Raw genomic sequence first — 20,516 nt, 5'->3', positions numbered from 1 at the left:
TTTGTGCTATATTTCTATGCAGCATAATGAAACCGGCAACCGACACCAACGGAACCAAAGCAATTTATACGTTTAATCCTTTTAGTGCAAAAAACAGTATCAAGCGGTTAGGAATGGACGAACAGAACAGCTGCACTGAATCGAACAAAGACCACCAATTTACATCAATCAAAAGCACGATAAAATGTGCAACGCACTCCGCAAGCCCAACTAATGACATTAAACTATTGGTATTGTGTTATTGCAGGCCACAAATATGGTCACAACAGCGCACGGCATGATCGATCGAACAAGGAACGAGCTAGTGCTGTTGTGGAACAAAGAGACTACAAAACGAATCTGACGTGGGGTTCTCGATTAAACTGACGGATCATCGCAAGAAGCAATCCAACCGATCGAACTTCCGTCGCGCAATAACACACCGCGCCACGGTTCGCGATCGGATGCGTTGGGCAATGGTGATCGTGGATCGCGGGCCCGAACCGTAAATAGACAGAGGCAGCGTTTCGTTGGTGTGTGGCGGGGTGTGTACACAAATGGATACGGACCTGACGTGCACATCGGGCGACCCCATCCCCCACCACACGCACACACACAGTCGGGGAACTATTTAGTTTTGCATTTTTTATGCGATGTTTCTGTGTAACGTCCGCTGTGCTGCCGACGTTCCCGGGGCCATCGCGTTCCACAAAGGATACTGCGACGTTTGTTGAATTCCCTTGTACAAAAACCAGCTGACGGTGGGATGACGATTGGTACGAGTTCCGACTGGGATATGGCTGTGAAGCACCGCGCGACACACAGCGGTATGTGTACGGCGTTTGCCTCATCTACCTTTTTGCCCCCTATCCAGGTCCAATGAAACAAATACGCAAGAAGATTGATACGGGGACGGCTACTACTACCACCACACAGACCGACGGTGACAAGATGACCTTAAAGTGAGAAGAAGGTGTACACACCAACCGTGAATACTAACTCAAAGTGAACAAGCAAACAACACCTCAGTTTCAGTGCCTTTACATAGGGCAAAGGGAGAAGTAATCGCGAGTAATGCCACCCTTTACGCTACAATAATGCTGCTCCTCGGCTCTGGCTATGGACATTCTAGAAATTATTGCATCTTCTACAATGGCCACTATTTTCTCTCCCGATGGCCCGAAAAAAAAACATTAAAAATGAGCGAAGCAATTCCTTCGTGATCGCGATGCGTGTTTTTCTTGCGATGTGCAGGGACAGATAAGGGAACATCATCGAAGGAAGGGATCCCGCGATAAGAGCAGCATGAGTTGTGGTGCAACCAGCACGTATGTCGTTGTGTTTCCATGTATAGAGCATTATTTAAGACGGCCTGAATTCTGCTGTTGTGTGTGGTTTTCGAGTTGTTTTTCTCCACAAACATTCATTTTCCTAGTCCATCTTACACATATCATCTCTCTCTCCCAACACGATGGAACGTGCGTGAGGTGTAGAAAAGCTACCGTCTCTGTCTGAGCTTTGGACGGGGTGGGGTGTGGTGGGGTGACGGCAAGTCTTCCTAGTCCAGTTTGCGCGATATTGAAGAAAATTCCTTCGATCGACCTTGCGCCATCCAGGGCGAGAGCGAGTTCAACATAGCAAAAGCCGTTAGACCAGCGCAGCAAACAAGCTGCTTTAGACACCCGAGAGACCACAAAACCACACGACGCAGGCAGGAGATCGTGGAGTCGTTTCGTTTGCCTTCCGGAATAAGAACGACAATTCTACAACACGAGAGCCTGTGTATAGCTGGGGGCCCACCAAAAGAATGTAGCTCCGCATTTGGGTCAGTCCGTTAGGATTGTTTCAATTTAACTTGTCGGTTAGGCTGCCTTATATGGTGTGTCAAGCTTACCGTATAGAAATGTCAATCGGGGTGCGTAAATGAATCTAAAAAAAAAAGAAGAAGAGACCAAATCAAACGAACATATTTAGACAATTTTGAACATTGTTAGAAGGAAAAAGAGCTAAATAAGAGCAGCACGCTTTATCTCTAAATTAATTTTTAATTAGAGTAAAACAAATATCTTCAGAATATCTTCGGTTGATCGTGGAGTTGGCTGCAGAATCTTTTTCCTTGTTGAGCTCATCGGGAGCTGGGAATTCCTTGTGTTCCAACAGAAGCTTAAGTACTCCTATACAATCCTAAACTACTGGCCAATGATTAACTAACTGAACTCATCACCGGCTGGTTCTCTCGAGGCTTCGATTAGAGCATCTTCTGAACATTCAATAACCAAAATTTCTTCAATGTTTCGACTTCCTCAAATAGGAATAAAATTCTCATCAAATTTAGGTTTACTTTTACACGAAAAATTCTCCAATATAGGCATGATACAACAAGTTTAGGTCTTGAAGACTTGACAGGAATGAGTTTATCCACATACACAACGAGGAACTTAACAATTCAACCATTACATTAAAGACAGACCAAAACTGAGCAGAGGTTGTGAAGAGTCAAAATAAGATAAAAAAATAATAATTGTAAAGCAGAATGTTAATTAACCAACAGAAATTCCTCATGCGGACACACACACACACACATACTCCTTTACCACCACTGACCTTAGTCAAATGTAAACTTTTTGGAAATAGTGTGACGTTTGGTGGTTTCCTTCGCCTCCAAACCACGGTTTGGTTTCTAGCGATTATCCGATAGAAATTGTGTCCAAAGCACCAACACGAACTTAAAATAAACATTCTAAATCGTGTTACACAAATAACTAATTGGAGAAATATAGCATATTAATAGCTAACTTTGGAGTACCGTTTAGAATGAACGTACTAACGTAGCTAACAATAACACTAATATTCTACATTTTTGGTTCCTTGAGCATGCGGAAGCTAACCAGATAATACATAAACATGAATTGAACACATGATTCGTGACAAACGGAACGGTTTGCCTTCGTGTCGACGACGAACGGATCGTGCCTCGTGTTCGCTTGTGTTGGATGGCCCCACACACGGATTAATAATCGAAAGATACAAATATGGACTCCTTAATGTTAGCTTCTGCTGAGAGCGGTAATTTACGCGATGAAATGCAAATACAGTTCCTGGACGTAACGGAAACCAGAACAAAGCACGCTCGCCTGTGTTAAATACCACTAAAAGAGTGACAATTCAAGGTCTAATAGCTGGCGAACGTGGAAAAGGAAGCAAGCGGGAATGAATCTTTCACTGCACAGAACGCAGCTTTGCACGATCTGCACGCAGTTGTACGTTTCAGCGCAACGGGTACATGTATTTTGCAAATTCACACCTTTTTCATGCCCGGTCGTATCCTAACCTCCCGGAACCGAACCGCGACGGTTCGTTTCGCTTTGTCCGAGTTGGTGGGCACTGCATCCGTTGAATGGTGGTGGTGGTGGTGGGCCAGGTTAGGTTTTTTTTTGTTCCTAATGATTAACTGAACCACATCGTTTGTTTATCCGGCAGGTTCAAGATCGTCCACGTCCGTCAGTGGGCAAACATTTGCACATTCTGACAGGCAGACTGCATCGTATTCGCGTGGAATGATTTTGAGAACCTCTTTCCTTCGTAGCTTAACAAACAACTTACGATTGCCACAGCTTCTTGATAGTGCTGGATTTGTTTTACTTATGACTTACGAACGCACCGCTCCGTATCAATCGGTTGTTAGAAAAGCACAACTATAAAAAAAAGTCCGACAGTCCGGTGCCGGTTCCTTCGTGTGTCAGCTCTCGTTTTTTTTCGGGGGCTATAATAAATGAAAAAGACCTTCAGAGTTCGTTGAATTCTTTTCGTTAGCGCGATGCGTGAATCTGTACAACCACGAAAAAAAAACACACACAGTCTAAATAACGTCCTTTCCGTCTTTACACGCAGAGGAGGTAAACCACATTCTGAGGTTATTTGTGAGTGTATGGATAATCCCACACGCCTAACAATGGCTTGGGGCAGGGGTGCGATTGCTTAGCATAAGCGGGATGTATTTGTGTGCGGCGTGTATACCGCGTGGCAACGGGAACTAACTTCACAAGTTTCTGTTCTACGTAGATACGGGCAGAGAGTTCGAAAACTTCCACACGATAAACACACATTCTGTTACGATTTGAAAGGAACATTAGGTGAACAACATTGAAACAAGCATTCCGCTCAATATGTTCCCCTGCCTTTGTTCGTTGATATTCACGATAAAACGAATTCTTCGAATAAAGTCCATGCTAACTTCCAACTGTGTCATTTGCAAGTATTTGTTTTTCAATAAAACTATTTCTTCTTTATCGGCACAACATCCTCACGAGGTCTAGGACTGGCATTTCTGGTTTTCGTTGGCTTTTATTACCCGTAGCGGGATAGTCAGTGCTACGTACGGGAGATTGGTCCGGATGGGATTTTGAACTGGTCCTGTCGTGTGAAGACCGGGGCTCCTACCAATACACCACCGGCCCCGCACCACACCAAACTAGAGAAATACTAGACCAGTTCTTTTACTTCTACAAAAAAATATATAAATTTGATAAATTATATCAGCACAACAGTAGAAGAGCAATCTCATGTGTTAGGAAGGAAACTTTATTTCTTCATATTATCTTGAAAAGACTGATCACTGAGTAATGATTATCGTGAAACGAACCGAAAAATAACAGGAAACTGCTGAGTCAGCAAAAGCTCTCAAGGTTAGATATTGAATGTTTGATGGTACAGTCAGGGTACATCAGTGCACCAGGAAGAAAGGTTTCATCAAGGAATTGAATATTGCCACACATTGGTGTATGGTTTGTAGACTTTAAATCAATGCCATCTTCCCTATAGAATTTTCTAGACTTCCAACGACTTTGCTGTGTTTTGATACATAATCTTAACCACCGCACACATGCGATAAGAAGTTGTAGTAACCATGATGAAATGTTCCAAACTTCCATACTGTTTTTCAAAAAAGCTTTTCGACTGATCTCGAATTTCTCTTCGAGCATTGTTCGTTCCATTTCCTGTGCATCTTCCGCATCTCTATCGTTTTTTTTTTGCTGTGTGCGGAAAAACCTTGAACTTTGGACGTGGATGTAGTGAAATTATTTTATTACATCTCATCCCTCCTATCGTTATCCCTCGTGCAGCCCACAGATACATTCCACGGTTGACTGATGGTGGATCTTCTGGATTCGTTTATATGCTCACGGGTCGCTCTACTGCTACAAATTATGTTTCGTTCCACATCCAGCTAGCTTTTCTTTGGCGGGCGGTGTCGTTGTGATTTCTTACGGGTGCACCAAGAACCAAAGCGCAGCAGACACTCGCCACACTCTCGCCAGGCAAACATTGTGCGAGAGGCTTATGAAAAACTGCATTTTCGCGAAGGCGGCGCATCCTGTTTCAGCGTGGAGTGTGTGTTTGTGGCCGACGATTAACGTGCGAGGGAGCATGATGATTAAGGTTGGCTATTATAGTATGGCACATTCTCTCTCATCTTCCCATTTCGCGCTGTTGCAGGATCATAGGATCATTGATCGTGTGGCAAGGGTGGTCGTCGTCGCGTTAGGAAGCGTTTCGATGGTGCCGGGCAGGAGGAAAAAGCAAGCAGAACCTGTTTTAGTGCGATGTCAGAAACATTGTTTTGCGTGTTTCTTTCATCGCCAGATCCTCTGCCACATCTGCTGCGCATATACTGCGAAGATGAGGAGAATTTTGTTCGTTCGAGGAGTTCGAAGACGAAACAAGTGCACACGTTTGTGTGATGGTGACTTTATCGCATAAACGTAAACCGCCCATTGCAAAAGAAGCAAAAAAAAACAATTAAACCATGCTCTTAAACCACAGATGCTAAACGTGGTTGTTCATTGAAAGAGTTCACAAAGAGACCCCAAGAAGTAATGCCAAACAATTGTTTTGCTGGTTTTAATTGTGTACGGTTTTGTCCTACGCAATGATATGTCACGAAGCGATGGCACGTGATTGTCGAAGAAATGGAATATTTACAACACAACATTTTTTCTTCCTGAACTTCAAGATAAGTTCGCTTATTTGTATCCGCACACCCGCCGTGCGCGTTCATTTGCACGTGTCAACCCCATTCATCGGTTGTGCGTGGGGCCACGTGCGTATGGTTTGACATTTTATGTCGGGGTAATGGAGAGTATTTCTTTTTTGTCATTAAGCAAATTTTATAACAAGCTGTAACATTGTACCATCTTTCTAATTAGACAAAACAATTCACGTTGCCAATTAATGCAATTTTGCCTCCTGCCTACATGGCCAGATATTGTCAAATCGCAATATACCTGATGGCATACAAACTCAGCAGCAACAGACGGTGCTGCAGAGTGGGATTTTACCACGTGATCTAGACGAGGCCCCAACCAGAGGCGACGCGCATTGGCGATGTGCAATCACATGTAGGCGAGATGTGTGCTAAATGACAGGTGCAGCAGACGGAACACAGGTATCAATTGCAGTCTGGTTTGTTGCCTAACCTAATCAGATACCAACTGAAACGTGCTAGCAATTTCGCAGTATCAACCTTATCAATGTGCTGCCCTCTATGCGACTATTCGTCGAATTTTTGCGTCTTGCTCAAAACCCAACGAAATTAAAGTACAATAAATCACTCCAACGGCCCTGGTTTTAACCCATTGGCCAATGACGCAGCATAGTGGCCCACGGAGTTCAAACAAACACATCAACAGCTAGCGATGTGATAAGGGTGAGGATTAGGTGCTGTCCCCGAGTTGGATTTACTCGCTTCCTAGTCGCTTGAGGGAGTATCCATTTTACAGAAGTATCCAACGCCAACAGCTAACAATTACACGAAAAACAGATTCTACGACCTGAAAGCTGTGAATGTCAGTCGTATGAAAACAATGCTACCGTTTTGTTGCTTTATCACGTACGACAGATTCGGGAGTAGGCAAGGCAGGGACCACCATCATAAATATTGAACCCAACTTATGCTCTCATGGCCTGCTGGAGGATGATGATGTGCTGCTGCTCCGTATTTTGACTTTTTCCACGTTTCGCTTCAACATCGTCCGACCCTTACGATGGACGCATTTCACCGTCGAACGCTATTAAATCAGATAACGAAAAACGGTGTCAAGTGGCGCGCATGTCCCACCACAGCCTTAAGCGCTGTTCGCCAGCAGAACACACATACACACGTTGTTGTCGTTTTGTTTCGAGGAGTTTTTCCTTTCAAGCAGAATTTTTCTTCGTTGCTGCGTTTTGCTTCCTACGATGAAGCAAGACATGGGTTTTCCAATACTTTAATAGGTTACATACACGTTTCCTATCCATTTTTACTGCTTGTGATGCTAACAGTCCTGCGGAGTTGGCTGGTTGTTCCGTTGCTTTGCAACCATAGCTCTTAAAGCGGATGTACTCATCTAAATGTCACAAACCAGAAACACTGTAACAGGCTGTGGTTTTCCCGTCCATAAATTCATGTACAGTCCTGGAGAAAATTGGGAATTGTGAGTCACCGAGTGATTTCCCTTTTTCTTTTAGCGAATGAAAAACACTTTCTACAAGAATGTGGAATTTTCACTCGTAATTTTTGCGACCATTCTCATAAACACAGTCACTGTCTCTACACATACAACCACACGGACGCACGCACTGACACACTGTTTCTCTCTCTATCGTTACGGCAGAAGCATACGAACACTTACACGATAAGGAAGCATATGAGTGATGGTAGTAGTAGTAGTAGCAGTAGTGTAGTACAGTGCGTACACAGTTAACGAGTTCATATACAAGCGGGCACAGTCGAACACAGCACACCAGAGGGGGCTAAACGCACGCGTACTGTTGCCTTCAACAAAGCATTTACAAATTGATGCCAAGAGACAGGAAGAATCAGTTGCACAATTTGTGGATGTGTGGGTGTAGTGGTAATTTGTTTGTATTGCAACTCGCGGAATGAGCAATGAACAAATAGTGCACCCCCATCATCATGAGTGGCAGCTTAAGCTCTGTCGACGCGTTATTCTAATCCTTTACACAATCACTTGCACCTGCAGAAGTCGTTGCAACCATAAAATACCGACTGCATCCAGTATTTAATTCTAAAACGCCAGAATCCTTACAGGCTTTCTATCAAACGATGTGTATTACCTGTGGAGAAACAGAGAGAAAAGAAAATTAACAAAAGGCAAACCCGGGTTCAGGATAGTAAATATAGGGCATACAGTTTTACAGCTATTGCTCAAATCGTCAAGCCACCAATTGCCATAAAAAAAACCATAGCAACACAAATTTTAACTGTTCGTTATCGATTTCTAAACTCGTTAATGTTTGGCACTGAAATACTAAATATAAAGAAAAAACAAGCTATCGCGAAAACTTGGCTTGCCACACCATACAACTGTGGATGTTGTTTTTCTTGTGGGCCATAAGAGGAGAAAAAAGCACACAAAAAGACCAGCATATTCGATTACTGTCCGCAACACGCAATGCGATAAAGCAGCACAACCGTCATTCGCCCGTCATGTTCTCGCTCTTTCGCTCCCATGCTGGGAAGTAGCCATCAAATAGAAACGGGGCACAGAGAGAGGATGACGAATTGTCTTGCTTACGGGAGGATGTTGTGCAAAACCACAAACAATATTGCAATATCTTCAAGGTGCGCTCTGGAAGCATCGCAGTTTTGCTACCAATTGCACAATTGTAACTCCACAGCCCACAGTGGCGAAAAGTCGTGAAACCAAGGCCGTCCGTTTCGTCCTTGAGTAATAGAAAATGTATACGCCTTCGATCGTGAGCCACAGCCGCCATGTTGAAATCTACCTCACATACATATTCGACCCACAAAATGGATGGCCTGGTGAGGAGTTTTCTTCGGGGGCCACGATTTAGGACGGTGCAGCTGCGTTGACCCCAATTCCTGCAAGATGCTACGTACCTTTGCTGTTTGTGGAAATGGGGAATTGATATCAGCATACGATCCAAAACGCAATTTATTTGATGACACGGCAAACCCGAGCACGAAACCTTCCGTCCACGAACACTGTCAAAATTTGGGTAAACTCGATGCTCGCAGTGTGACAGCCACTCATCCAGCCAAGCAATAGTGTAACGCCTCGTAACTCCTCTGTTGCTGATTCCCAAGCAACAATGGGGTGTCATTTGGTGGCTGTCAACGTACTTGTGCAGCGTGACGTTTGTGCAGCCATCACGCTCATTTCTTTCGCTGTTCAAATTCTTTTGGATTGAATATACACTTTTCATTGGTGCTCTTGATGAATCCGCAAGCGTATTTCTGCACCCGCATCAAATATGTAAACATAATTTTCGTTGGAAACACAGTGAAATTGACTTGGTAATTTTTGATCAGAACGGTTACCGTAGCACAGTAGCGTCACCTATTGGACATGTGAGCAAGCATGCCGTAACGTCATGCTCAAAGAAACGTCGCGACCACAGCCGAATCGCAGCCGAAATAATAACAAATACAAACCGCTGTCAAAAATCAAACAGCACGGCAATTTTGCCTCATTCTGCACAATAATTTCGATACTTTGCGCTTTTCGGTGTCTGCGATTATCTTCGTGCCCTGAGTTCTCCGTTCAAAGGATCAACTTGCCCTGCCACGGTGAAATTGCACCTTGCTCATCTTAAAATGAAGGAAGAAACCCAACAGTTTGGTAAGTAAAACGGCGTTAACACCGGTTCACCCAAATCGAAATAGCATGAACTTTTATCGAATGTCTTTATACTTCAGATGTGGCGTCCCATTTTGTTAGCATTCTTGAAAAGGACGATAATTTATCTCCGGGTATAGCAGCCATAAAAACGCTTCTAATGGTACTGGAAAAAACTAAATGTAAGATTCGCCAATCTATAGATTCCATATGCGCTAGTGCACCGATTTCCATCCATTGCAGTTGATACGGTGCAGGAGTTTCATTCGACTCTCCAGGCAGCTGTGGGAGCTATGCGTAAAACGGACAAACCGATGACATCGGTCGTCTCCGGGACGGAGCTTTTCACTCGATTCATTACGTTGGCGAAGATCGACGACAACACCATGGACGAAGTGCGAAACATTATGCTGAATAGGGGAAAAATGTTTCTGGAAAAGTTGCTGGAAAGCAGGAACGTGATTGCCAAGCAGGCCATTACTTTCATCACCGAAGGATGCGTATGTGTTGGATAAAAGACGTTCAGCAAACAGGAAAAATGGAATTAGATTGTGATGTGTTTTTTTGCTTATTCCTCTAACATTCCTCTAACAGCGCATTCTTACACACGCACGATCACGAACTGTTCGAGAGGCACTGATACTGGCGGCTCAAAACAACAAACGATTCCACGTATTTGTGACGCACAGTGCGCCAGATCATCATGGGTAAGCAGAAAGAATAACGAATCAATCATGGAGATGTATATTTTCGATTTATTTTACCAGCGAGCAAATGGTGAGAGAGCTAGAAAATGCAGGAATCGACTGTACGCTAATACTCGACACGGCCATTGGGTATGTGATGGAAACGGTGGATATGGTGCTGGTCGGTGCTGAAGGCGTTGTCGAAAGCGGTGGCATTATCAATCGTATCGGTACTGTCACGATGGCGATCTGTGCCAGGGAGATGAAGAAACCGTTCTACGCGTTGGTGGAAAGTTTTAAATTCTGTCGACTGTATCCACTAAACCAGCGGGATCTACCGAATGAGTACAAGGTATGTGTTTATTAGCTTGATTCGCAAAAAAGAACTTATATTAACTCGACATCGCATTTCTTTTGTAGTACAACAAGAAAAATCTCAAGGATACGGCAAAGGTACACCCGATGGTTGATTATACACCGCCCGGATACATCACTTTACTGTTTACTGACCTCGGCATTCTGGCACCTAGTGCTGTTAGTGATGAGCTAATCAAATTGTATCTGTAGGAATTGCTCTATAGAAGAGTGACAATTTTGCACAGGTTTGCTAATACATGGACGCCAAAAGGGCTTTGTTGAAGGTAGGAAAACTTTGATTAAATATTTCTTTCACATAATGATCCGAACAACGTAAGGATAATGTTTAACTTATACGTTTAATTTATGTAAATATCGCGATATTTAGCTTAGCCGGCGCAAACACGCACCGGGTAAGTGAGTAGACATGAGTTAACGAGAAAAGAGAAAAGGAAGTGGCCTACCGTTCGAGAAACGACTAAATGTAACATATTCCTGAAATGAGTCTTTATGCAAGTAAGTTGATAGCGTCAGTAGTTCGTGACTTCCGTGTTCCACAGTGCCCGTAGTGAAAAATATGCATGCATATGGGTGACGATCGGCGCTTAAAAATTACGCCACGCTAAACGTTGTGCTTTGTTGATGTGAGTAATAGTTGAAGGTTGGTAGAAACCGTTCGTTCCAGTTACGAATATACGTATCTGATATTTTTGCCTAATGATGCCTACCATCTCGGTTGTTACTGTTGGATGCATTTCTTTAAATGCTTTTGCGAGTATTTTTTGCTGTTGTTGCTCGATTTCGTGGATGTCCTTCTGAACATTCATCTCCTACGAGAAGCTTAATCTCAGTTATTTGTATATCTTGCGCTTGCATTTGTATTTGTATATCATGCTCAAGCTAATATGTTTTGTGCGGTGTTTTAGTATACGCTATTGCTATGAAACGGTTGTAATGAGTACTGAGTAATAAATACAAGCACTTTTGGAACACACTCACTTCCAGCTTTTCAGGCCAAAGATGTTGTTTTTTTTTCTGTTTACACTCTACAATTAACCCAGTTTTGTTGCTCTAAAACTCCCCCCCCCCCCTCGGTTTGCTTCACTTTTAGCTCTATAAATCATCTCGCTCGCATCTCTAAACAACTATCACACATCGTTGCAAGCATTGCTCACATTTCTCGCATTCCATACCATGTTGTGTACCCGCCGAAGGCGTTTCCCTGATCATTCACTCGATCATTCACACCTCAAACCGCACGCATTTACGCGTCCTCACACAAATACTTACCTTTGCCTAAATTTTGACCACAGTTGCATACGTCTACAATATACATTCGATTAAAATACGCATCCCACATTCTCCTGCCCACAAACACACCAGTTTTCCTACACATTTTCTAAAGACCTTACCCTATTTGTGTTGCGTCGTGTTTCGTTGTTATCCTTCCTTTGATAAACTCAACTCAACCTACCGTACCATCTACCTAACGTTTAGCCCAACCTTTCAAAGAGCCTGTACACAGAAAAGATGCGGCCAGCGAACTAAACCTAATAATCGTCTCCTGTTTCCACCTATTTTGTTGTCTGTCATTTTGTTGTTATGCTCTCACCTATCTACGTGCCTACAATTTTCATTTTCCGTTCACTGCATCCGTTCTAATCCCGTTTCCCTACAGAAAGCACCTTGTTCTTACAATTTAAATGTTTGCAAACTCGCTCTCCAGTGCCAATCGTTCGTCGCCATGTATAGTAATGTAAAGCTGAACAAAAGCCGTAAGCATCAGCTGGAGTATTATGGGGAAAATATTCGAGAGACGGTCGACATGTCGAAACATCCTTCCCCGATGGAGTAGTGTTCCCATGCTAAACTCCATTCGAAGCATTAATCAATCGCTGTAACATTGTCAACCCTTCACTCCACAGCCCACGGGCAGCTGGCCATCCAGCGATGACATCCTTCGCTTTCGCTATGCTCATCCCGGTGTCCGCCAGCCGTCAGTCCTTGGTGCAGAGCAACAGTGCGTCAACGACACTGTAAATCTCATCAAAGTGTGGTCGGCTTTCCGGTTCGTATGACCAACACTTGAGCATAAGTCGGTACATCTCGGGTGGGGCACCTTCCGGTGTCGGCATGCGATAGCCCTCGTCTATCCGTTCGCGTGCCATCGAGTTGCTCATGCCGGAGTACGGTGTATCGCCTCTGCTAAAAATTTCCCACACCAATATACCGTACGACCAGACGTCACAAAGTGATGTGTATTTGCCAAAGTTCAACGCTTCCGGTGCGGTCCATTTGATCGGGATCTGTTTCATGCCGCCAGAAACTAGAACAGAGTACAATCGTTAGTCATAGACCGCCCCTCGACTCCTCAACGCGATTTATGCTGGACGCCACTCCACACTTACCTATATACTCTTCCTCCTCGCGGGACATTCCAAAGTCGGAGATTTTTACAATGTTTTCATTCCCGATCAAACAGTTGCGGGCGGCAAGATCCCGATGGATGCAGTTCTTCGATTCCAGGTAGCGCATACCGGCCGCCGCATCCCGACACATGCCCATCATCTGCCGCTGTCCCAGCGTGGAGGCGTTTTTGCGCAGAAACATTAGCAACGAACCGCCGGCCACCAGCTCCATCACGATCATGATCGGTTGCTTCTGCACACAGATACCGATAAGCTTGACAATGTTCGGATGATCGTACTGCTTCAGGATGCGGCCTTCCTGGAGAAACTTGCGCTTCTGCTCCTCGGGCAGCGTCATCCTGCAGGTCTTAACGGCTACGAGCGTGTTTTTGGACGATTTCAGCTTCGCCTTGTACACATCGCCGAAATTGCCACGGCCAATCTTGTCCAGCAGAATCACATCGTCGTTGCTGAGTTCCCAGCGTTCGCGCAGCACGGGTTTGCGCAGTACCGCCCCGGAACGTCCCGTGACTGGCAGCTCGGACTGGTACTGATGCACGATCAGCTCCTGTATGCTCGGGAAGGCCGGCCCTTCGAACCGATAATGACCCTGAAAGGTGAAAGGTGAGCCAATGTTAGAAACGGTACGATTGAGCGAAAGGTGGTTGAGCTGATTCTTCTCGCGCTCACACTTACCTCAGCCGTCGTTTGCACGATAAAGTGCTTGTGTCCGTTCCAGCAGACACTTAGCACGGTTTGACTCTCGTCGTTGCGGGTCGTTTCGCGCACCAGGAAGTCGCCCTCGTTGCGCAGCAATCGTACAACTTCCTCCCGGGGCAGCACACCGTGGAACCATTCTTCCTCGTGCAGCGGACGGTTTGTCGATAAAGTCATCTGTGAGGAGGGCAGTTGCATGTGGAAGAGTTACGTACAAATGAGATTCGTGAGAAACAGACCTTGCCCGGGGTGTCTATCTACGGATACAGATATAGCAGTTGTTGGTGGATAGCGAAAGCAAACGGTGAAAATGAAGGCTCCGAACTGAAGATGCATTGGAATGAATGGACACGTGACCCCTTTTAAGGTTGCAATAATTGCTTCTACAAATTACAAGTTGTCAAACACTGAAGGACTGTGTAGTGCAAGATGTTCGAGAAGCTTTCAGTCACGTCATGAGAAATGACACCGTGCGATAGAGTCCTTAAAATTCTTATAAGGTCAACTCAGCCACCTCACATGCCACCAGACCTTGAAACGTTTAAATTCACACTAGAATTGCATTAAAAAATGGATGTCCCCTCCTGACCTGGTCAGACTTTTCCTTGCCTCAAGCGAACAACAACTCTCATTTTCTCGCCCTAATATCCGCATCAAAATAAGCTTCCATCGTGGAAATTATTCCCATTGCAGATGTAGATGAAACGTTGGAGAACCGACCGACACTGAAGGGTCATCAATTAACGTCTAGCTCGTCGGTCACGTCAGCGCCAAGAATCGTGATCGTGAAATAAATCACCTATTAGCATGATCATGTACGCCATTGAGATACACGGATCATACACGGCAGTAAGACGAGACGAGTCCCCTGTTGAAAACGATGCCAAGTTGGCAAACAGAACATGATACTCGAACGTCTATGATGGATGTTAGTGTTTTCGTTGCGTCTAGCATGATTAAAGACATCGAAATCGAAACATTTTCCATCAGTTTTTTCATTCAAAAGCAACGGTACGATGGCGTTGGTTGTTGGTGACGGTTGCAGAAAGGAATTCGGGTCAATGCTTAATTGAATTTAAATCTTTAATGTAATCGCTCGGGTGCACGGTGCGAGCGGAATGCGGAACGAGATTCGAGAATACGCTGGAAAAGCTTGTATGTCTAATGTCAAGGACAGGGAGCAGTCAGCGCGGAACACAAGCGTAAATTCTTTGTTGGACGAGTTGGGGGAAAGCATAAGGATACCGAAGTGGGTTGCTTTAAAGTGGTTTGCAGACTTTTGACAAGCTATCTCACACATCCTCCCCAATGTCCTCAGTAGAAAGAGTGAATTTTCATGGATCACATTGTTATCAAAAGTCCTGATAAGCTCATAAAATGATAACAAACGATTAATATGAAATTGTTATAGCATCCACTCCCCAAAACAAAAAAGATGTATGCTTGTGTCGCGGCAGATGAGCATGAGATGAATTTTATTTTCGGCTTTTGCTTCTTTTTCGCTTCTGTGCGAAGTACAGATGATGGCTGAAGACCAACGTCAACACTTATATCAAATGGAACCGCTTACCATCGCCTTAGTAACTTCGCCCAGTTTCTACAAGACCAACACCCACGCGCACAATACCGAAGAGAGCGAGAGCGAGTGTGAGAGAGAGAGAGAGGAAGCAAAACCGCGGCACGGCAACAACACCATGGAACACCATGTTTCGGGTGTCGGTGTACGATGCGCCCCAAAAAGTACAGCCATAAGCAGCCATAAGATCCCAGCGGTTTTACGTACGGTGCCGGCGCGTGACGTATTTTTCCACCGTTCAAACACATTGACGACCATCGGTGACGAACGTTATGGGCGAACGAAATGGCATATTTTTGGAGGTGCAGTAGGACGAAAGTAAAAAAGAGATTGAGAATAAGGAGCATTTGGGGGGGGGGGGGGGAAAGATGTTAAGGATTTTACTGATGTATGCGAAGTGGTAACGATTTGTGTGTCGTTCTGTCAAGTGGGAGCAATCCCTTCAAGGGGCAGGTTTAAAGTTGCATCACCACATGGTCGGCCACAAATGGGTGATTTTGTGCTGCATGCGAAAATAAAAACCATGTTTACCATCAGCAGCGTTCGGATGCGTTTCTTGCGCACCGGTGGCCGCGGCGGGAACAGGAAGTTGTGATAGACGCTATCGGTTTCGTACGAGGACGATGTCGATGCCGTTGTGCTGATCTCTGTGCTGCTCATTTTTCGCAATTTGGGGGAATACTTTATTCGGGGAAATTGTTTTCCGCAACCCGACACTACCCGACACTCACTTTTGACCCGTATGGGTGTAATGGACACTTACACACAATCCGCACACAGACCCGCCTCCCGCTGATTATGTGGTCACTTTTCCCCGTAATTTCAATGATAGCAGGATCATTCAGATCAGATCATTCTACACAATTAGCCAAAGAAAGTTTACAATCGTTTAGCTATGAGGTACCTTGACTGCATTTTCTCTTCTCAAAACTCAGGCCCCACTTTAGTACACACCGCGCGCTACGCTAACAACCGACATAAGCGCACCTCTGGTCATGGTGGTAGCTAATTTTTCACTGACCATCATAACCGGGGGCACAGAACGAGCGCATTTTTTCACTCCCACTTTACTCTGGATGGACGGGAAAAATGATCGAGCGAGAGTGAAAGAGCGTTTTGTGTCAAACAAAGAGCTGCCTTGCCATCTACTGGGCGGCGATCGTGCGCGATCTCAAGTGGTGGTTTTCGAAAAAAGTGCGATGCAATGGGTGGAAAAAGCATACGGAGACGTCGGTCACAGGCAGGATGCGACACGAAAAAAAAAAACGTGAGTTTTCATACGTGATCGTGAAAATTCGCCACACAGTGCGCTGCGTATGTGTGTCTAGTCGCTGGTAAAGAGCGCTTTTCGATGGTTTGTGAGTGATGATTACGATAATCACCAAGAACAGCGTCACATTCCACTCGTACGAAGATGTGTTGGTAGTTAAATAAAAAACACCAAGCCCTTCTTTGCAGAATTTGTCAGTCGCTGCCGGCACGTTTGTAGGTTCGTCGCATGGGATTGCCATCAAACACGTTTTGCACACTGTGATGGCATGCTAATGTCGTGCCGCTGATGCTGTGTCTCCATCACAGATTTCATCGCGCGTTGAAGCGTTTGGTGTGTGTGTGTGTCGAGACGAGACTCTGCTGCTGGTTTTTTTTACTCTACGGGTAAACATATTAAAAATAAAATTAAATCATTGCAGGATAGGGGAGTTCTGTTCATCCGGTGCGCGTTGTTTCAAATGCGCCCAGCACATGTTTGTCTGATTTACTGCCGTCTCGCGGCAATTTCCCACTCCCCTCCCACCCTTTTCCAATCACTCCCGCCACGCCACGCCATGACGACGGTGGCGATTCTAAATGCGTCGATCGCAAATTGAGAATGTTTTGAACCTGCCCTTCAGATCGAAAACCGATGGTGAAAAGGGCTTTGGGAAGAGAGCGCGATAAATAGAAGAAAAAAAACCGTCATCTGTGAATGTCAACGTGGTGATTGTGTACCGCTGCGAAAGGTCACTGCGGAACGAATTCGAAGTGATTGGTTGATCGGTTGATAAGTAGGCGGTGAGAACGCGAGAAGGCGACAAAACGCGACAGCGTCGTCGTTCTAACAGGGTTGGCATGGTTGTGCAATCGGGTGGTGGACCACAAATAACGTGTCTTGTCGGAATGGATGAAATTGTGCAATCGGGACCAATTTCTCGCCGATGGCGGTGATGTACCGCAAAGGGAAAGTGCAATGACGACGCGTTGTGATCCTTTCGCTATTTGGGTCAAAGACAGACATCAGCCGTGATGAGGTGGATGGTATGTGAGGAGAAAGGATGAGTTATTGCTTTGTATCCACCGACAAGGCTGCTCACTGATTCGTAAACGTTCAATAAAACTAAAAAATAAATAAAGAACTTAATTAAAGCAAGGTGTTGAGAGAGGAATAACAGTGTACAATGTGTAACAGGAAAGCATGCAAAGTAAAAGAATTAATATTAACTGTACAACTATTACATAAATATACTTCAAGAAGCACAACACTAAACATACAAACATACAACTAGCAAATGAAGAAGCAATGCAATTCCCATGCAATCACTAGCGGCACAAGACTACCAATACTCACACTCACACCGACGCCACCCTCGGAGGGATCGATTAATTTATGGGGTTTGATCGTTAGCACATCGATATCTTCGTACTCGAGATTGATCATCTCCGAAAGTGGCCACCGTTGGGCATCACCTTTAACGCCATCCCCTGCCCAACCGCCGCAGTCCCCTTCGCAGATGTCAATATCGGGGAATTCTTTCCTAAAATCCAACACCGTGCGACTTGGATGCATACCGCCCCCATCGCCCGAGCGAGGCACAATCCTTTTGGAACACGTACGACAAACTTGCGGCGAGGTCGTCGTCCATCGGCCTGCCGACAGTGATGAATTGCTGGTGGTTTTTTTGTGCACCAGCTTGGTCAGTTTGTCTCGGAGATTACTCTTCAAGCTATTGGGTCCCGCTTTATTTCCGCGTTGTGTTGCAGCTGCCACCGGGTCCGGTTGGGATGTCTCCGGCGCAACGTCTTGCAACTTATTGTCTTCGCTTCGGGACACAAGCAACGGGACGCAGTAGTCTCCGGTGGCGTTCAAATCTGGTGCTCCCTCCACTAGCTCTTGCTTTCGTTCACCGTCGGAAAATGTGAACCGGATCGAGAGCAACCCTTGCCGATCCTGATCCGCTATCAGATCGAGCTTTTCTTCTGGTCTATCCGATCGGAGGGTAAGATTTAGGGAAGAGTCCTTCACCTTGTTGGTGGAGTGCATCAGTTCTCGCCAGGTTGCGCGGACAGTTTGCGAAAAAGATATACCACCAGCCTTTGGACCAGTGTGCTCGGGCGAAAGTCCAAGATTTTCTTCGGCCAAAAGTTCATCTTCCGATTGCTGCGGATGGCACGGTTGCTGACGTTGCAGTGCATCAGCCGAGCCGAGGCGGCTCTGCTGTCTTTGCTGTGCGGTTCGGTTCGCTTTCGATGCCTTACGTTTCTTCTTTTTGCGACCGTTAGAGGACGCACCGTTTGGAACTCGTTCCGCGAGCGACCGATCGGTCGATGGGCTCGCCGAGTCCGTGTCCTTCATGAGGCGAAACTGTCGCTGCGTATGGTGGGCAGTGATGCGGTTTCTCAATCGACCCGAAAAGCTTTCCCCTTGATCGGGCGTATCGGGAGACACGGAACGATCTGCCTTATCACCTTCCGCCTTCGATCCCTTGATTCGACGCTTGATCTTCTCCCGGAAGCTGTGCATCTTCTCGAACGTCACCGGTGGTTTGGATGGGTTGGAATGGTTCGGTTGCTGTAGCGAGGCACCGGGTCGTAGTGTTTGGACGCGAACGTACTCATACTCCTCGGACAGCCGGGCTGCCAACCGTTGGTGTTCGTCTAGCTTCTGGTTGAGCGCATCGATATTGTCCAGATGTCGTTCAATCGACGATTTCCACTGATCCTCAAGCGTTTTCGACGGACTCGCTTCAACGGTGGGTACGGATCCTTCCTTTCTCATCGTGAGATACTTGTTTGCATCGGCATCCAGCTCCTCTGCAGAACCCCGCGCCCACGAACAATCGACAATGCCGTGAAATGGTGACGCTTCCTGCCTGTGGCTGTCGTCGAAACTTTCGTCCCGCAGCAGATTGTTTTTGGAATCGTTCAAGTCATCCGCTGTGGTGCCACTGCCACCTTCATCGTCGTCGTCGTGCTCATCCGGTGCCCGGCTATGGTACCGGTGGTTAAGCAAATGCATTTCACTATCCTCGCTGCTAGCTTGCGTGCGCAAACGTCTGTACCGCGGCGCATGGCGCTGTTCCGTGTTAGTGGGGTTAGGTAGTTCGGGTTCGCCAAAGCTATCCTGCGCTGCGGATGCGAGCAGCGATTGCTTGCGGCTGCAGCTACTAATGTTAGTATACTCAAACGACCGTTCCACATCGAGCGCCTGCAACAGGCACGCCTCCATGTCGACGTAAACGTTCGACAGTCGATGGTCGGAATCGTTTCCGTCGGGAAGGAGTTCCGTGTACGTGTCCGCATCGGTCCCATCCGACCGGGCAGGCGGGTTAGAGGGGGGCCGTGAAAGATCACCCCCGGAAGCAACACGAACACACGCAACGGTCGCACACAAAGGCTCACTGTCAGCGCTAGTTACCGTTGTTCCTCGATGGCCCGGCTTGGGGGTCTGCACCGGCGTTGGTCCGGACCGTGGTGTCTTACCGGCGGTGCTCGATCCTGAAACGGTTGGCGGCCCCGATTTGCGCCTTAGTTGTTCCATTAGCATCGACATCACACCACCACCGCTGCCGCCACCACCACCAGTGCGCAAGGAGAAGAGACCCAACGCGGTGGAGGTATGTTGTAGTGAGTCCACCTAAACATTAACCCCGCACATAAAATGATGATAGATGGTAGATATCAAAAGCACCAACAGGAAAAACCGTGAAGATATTGAATGGTTGGGATGAGAATAGAAGTGGAGGAGAAACAGAAAACCAGGGTGGCCTCACGTTAGTTCCAAATCGAACACAAAATCACCAAATTAAACCATCACCCTTACCAAACGTTGCATTATGATGGGAAAATACAGATGGGAGTAATGGGAGCTACACCTTTCGCTGACGATTCACGCATG

At 45.9% G+C, this 20,516-nt stretch overlaps 2 protein-coding genes across 3 annotated transcripts in view; one reads left to right on the top strand and one right to left on the bottom strand.

Moving 5' to 3' along the window:
• Window positions 1–9,598: 9,598 nt before the first annotated feature.
• LOC128719572 (translation initiation factor eIF-2B subunit alpha) lies at window positions 9,599–10,873 on the top strand. The gene is made up of 6 exons (XM_053813198.1): window positions 9,599–9,623; window positions 9,701–9,802; window positions 9,864–10,120; window positions 10,215–10,327; window positions 10,388–10,658; window positions 10,727–10,873. The coding sequence occupies exons 1-6, from the start codon at window positions 9,599–9,601 to the stop codon at window positions 10,871–10,873; spliced, it is 915 nt and encodes a 304-aa protein (XP_053669173.1).
• Window positions 10,874–12,660: 1,787 nt separating this feature from the next.
• LOC128710209 (tyrosine-protein kinase Fer-like) overlaps window positions 12,661–20,516 on the bottom strand; it is a 29,965-nt gene continuing 22,109 nt past the window's right edge. The window contains exons 7-10 of one of the 2 annotated variants that reach the window (XM_053805253.1): window positions 17,970–20,255; window positions 13,768–13,965; window positions 13,072–13,681; window positions 12,661–12,989 (exon numbers count right to left, since the gene is read on the bottom strand). In XM_053805253.1, the coding sequence (XP_053661228.1) occupies window positions 12,661–12,989; window positions 13,072–13,681; window positions 13,768–13,965; window positions 17,970–20,255 (3,423 nt within the window). The remainder of the gene's footprint in view (window positions 12,990–13,071; window positions 13,682–13,767; window positions 13,966–17,969; window positions 20,256–20,516) is intronic. The other variant, XM_053805254.1, reaches the window with a different exon arrangement.

Source organism: Anopheles marshallii, chromosome 2 (genome assembly GCF_943734725.1).
Source record: "Anopheles marshallii chromosome 2, idAnoMarsDA_429_01, whole genome shotgun sequence".
Lineage (NCBI taxonomy): Eukaryota > Metazoa > Arthropoda > Insecta > Diptera > Culicidae > Anopheles > Anopheles marshallii.
The sequence above is the reverse complement of the archived record's forward strand: the minus strand, read 5'-3'. Positions and strand labels throughout refer to the sequence as shown.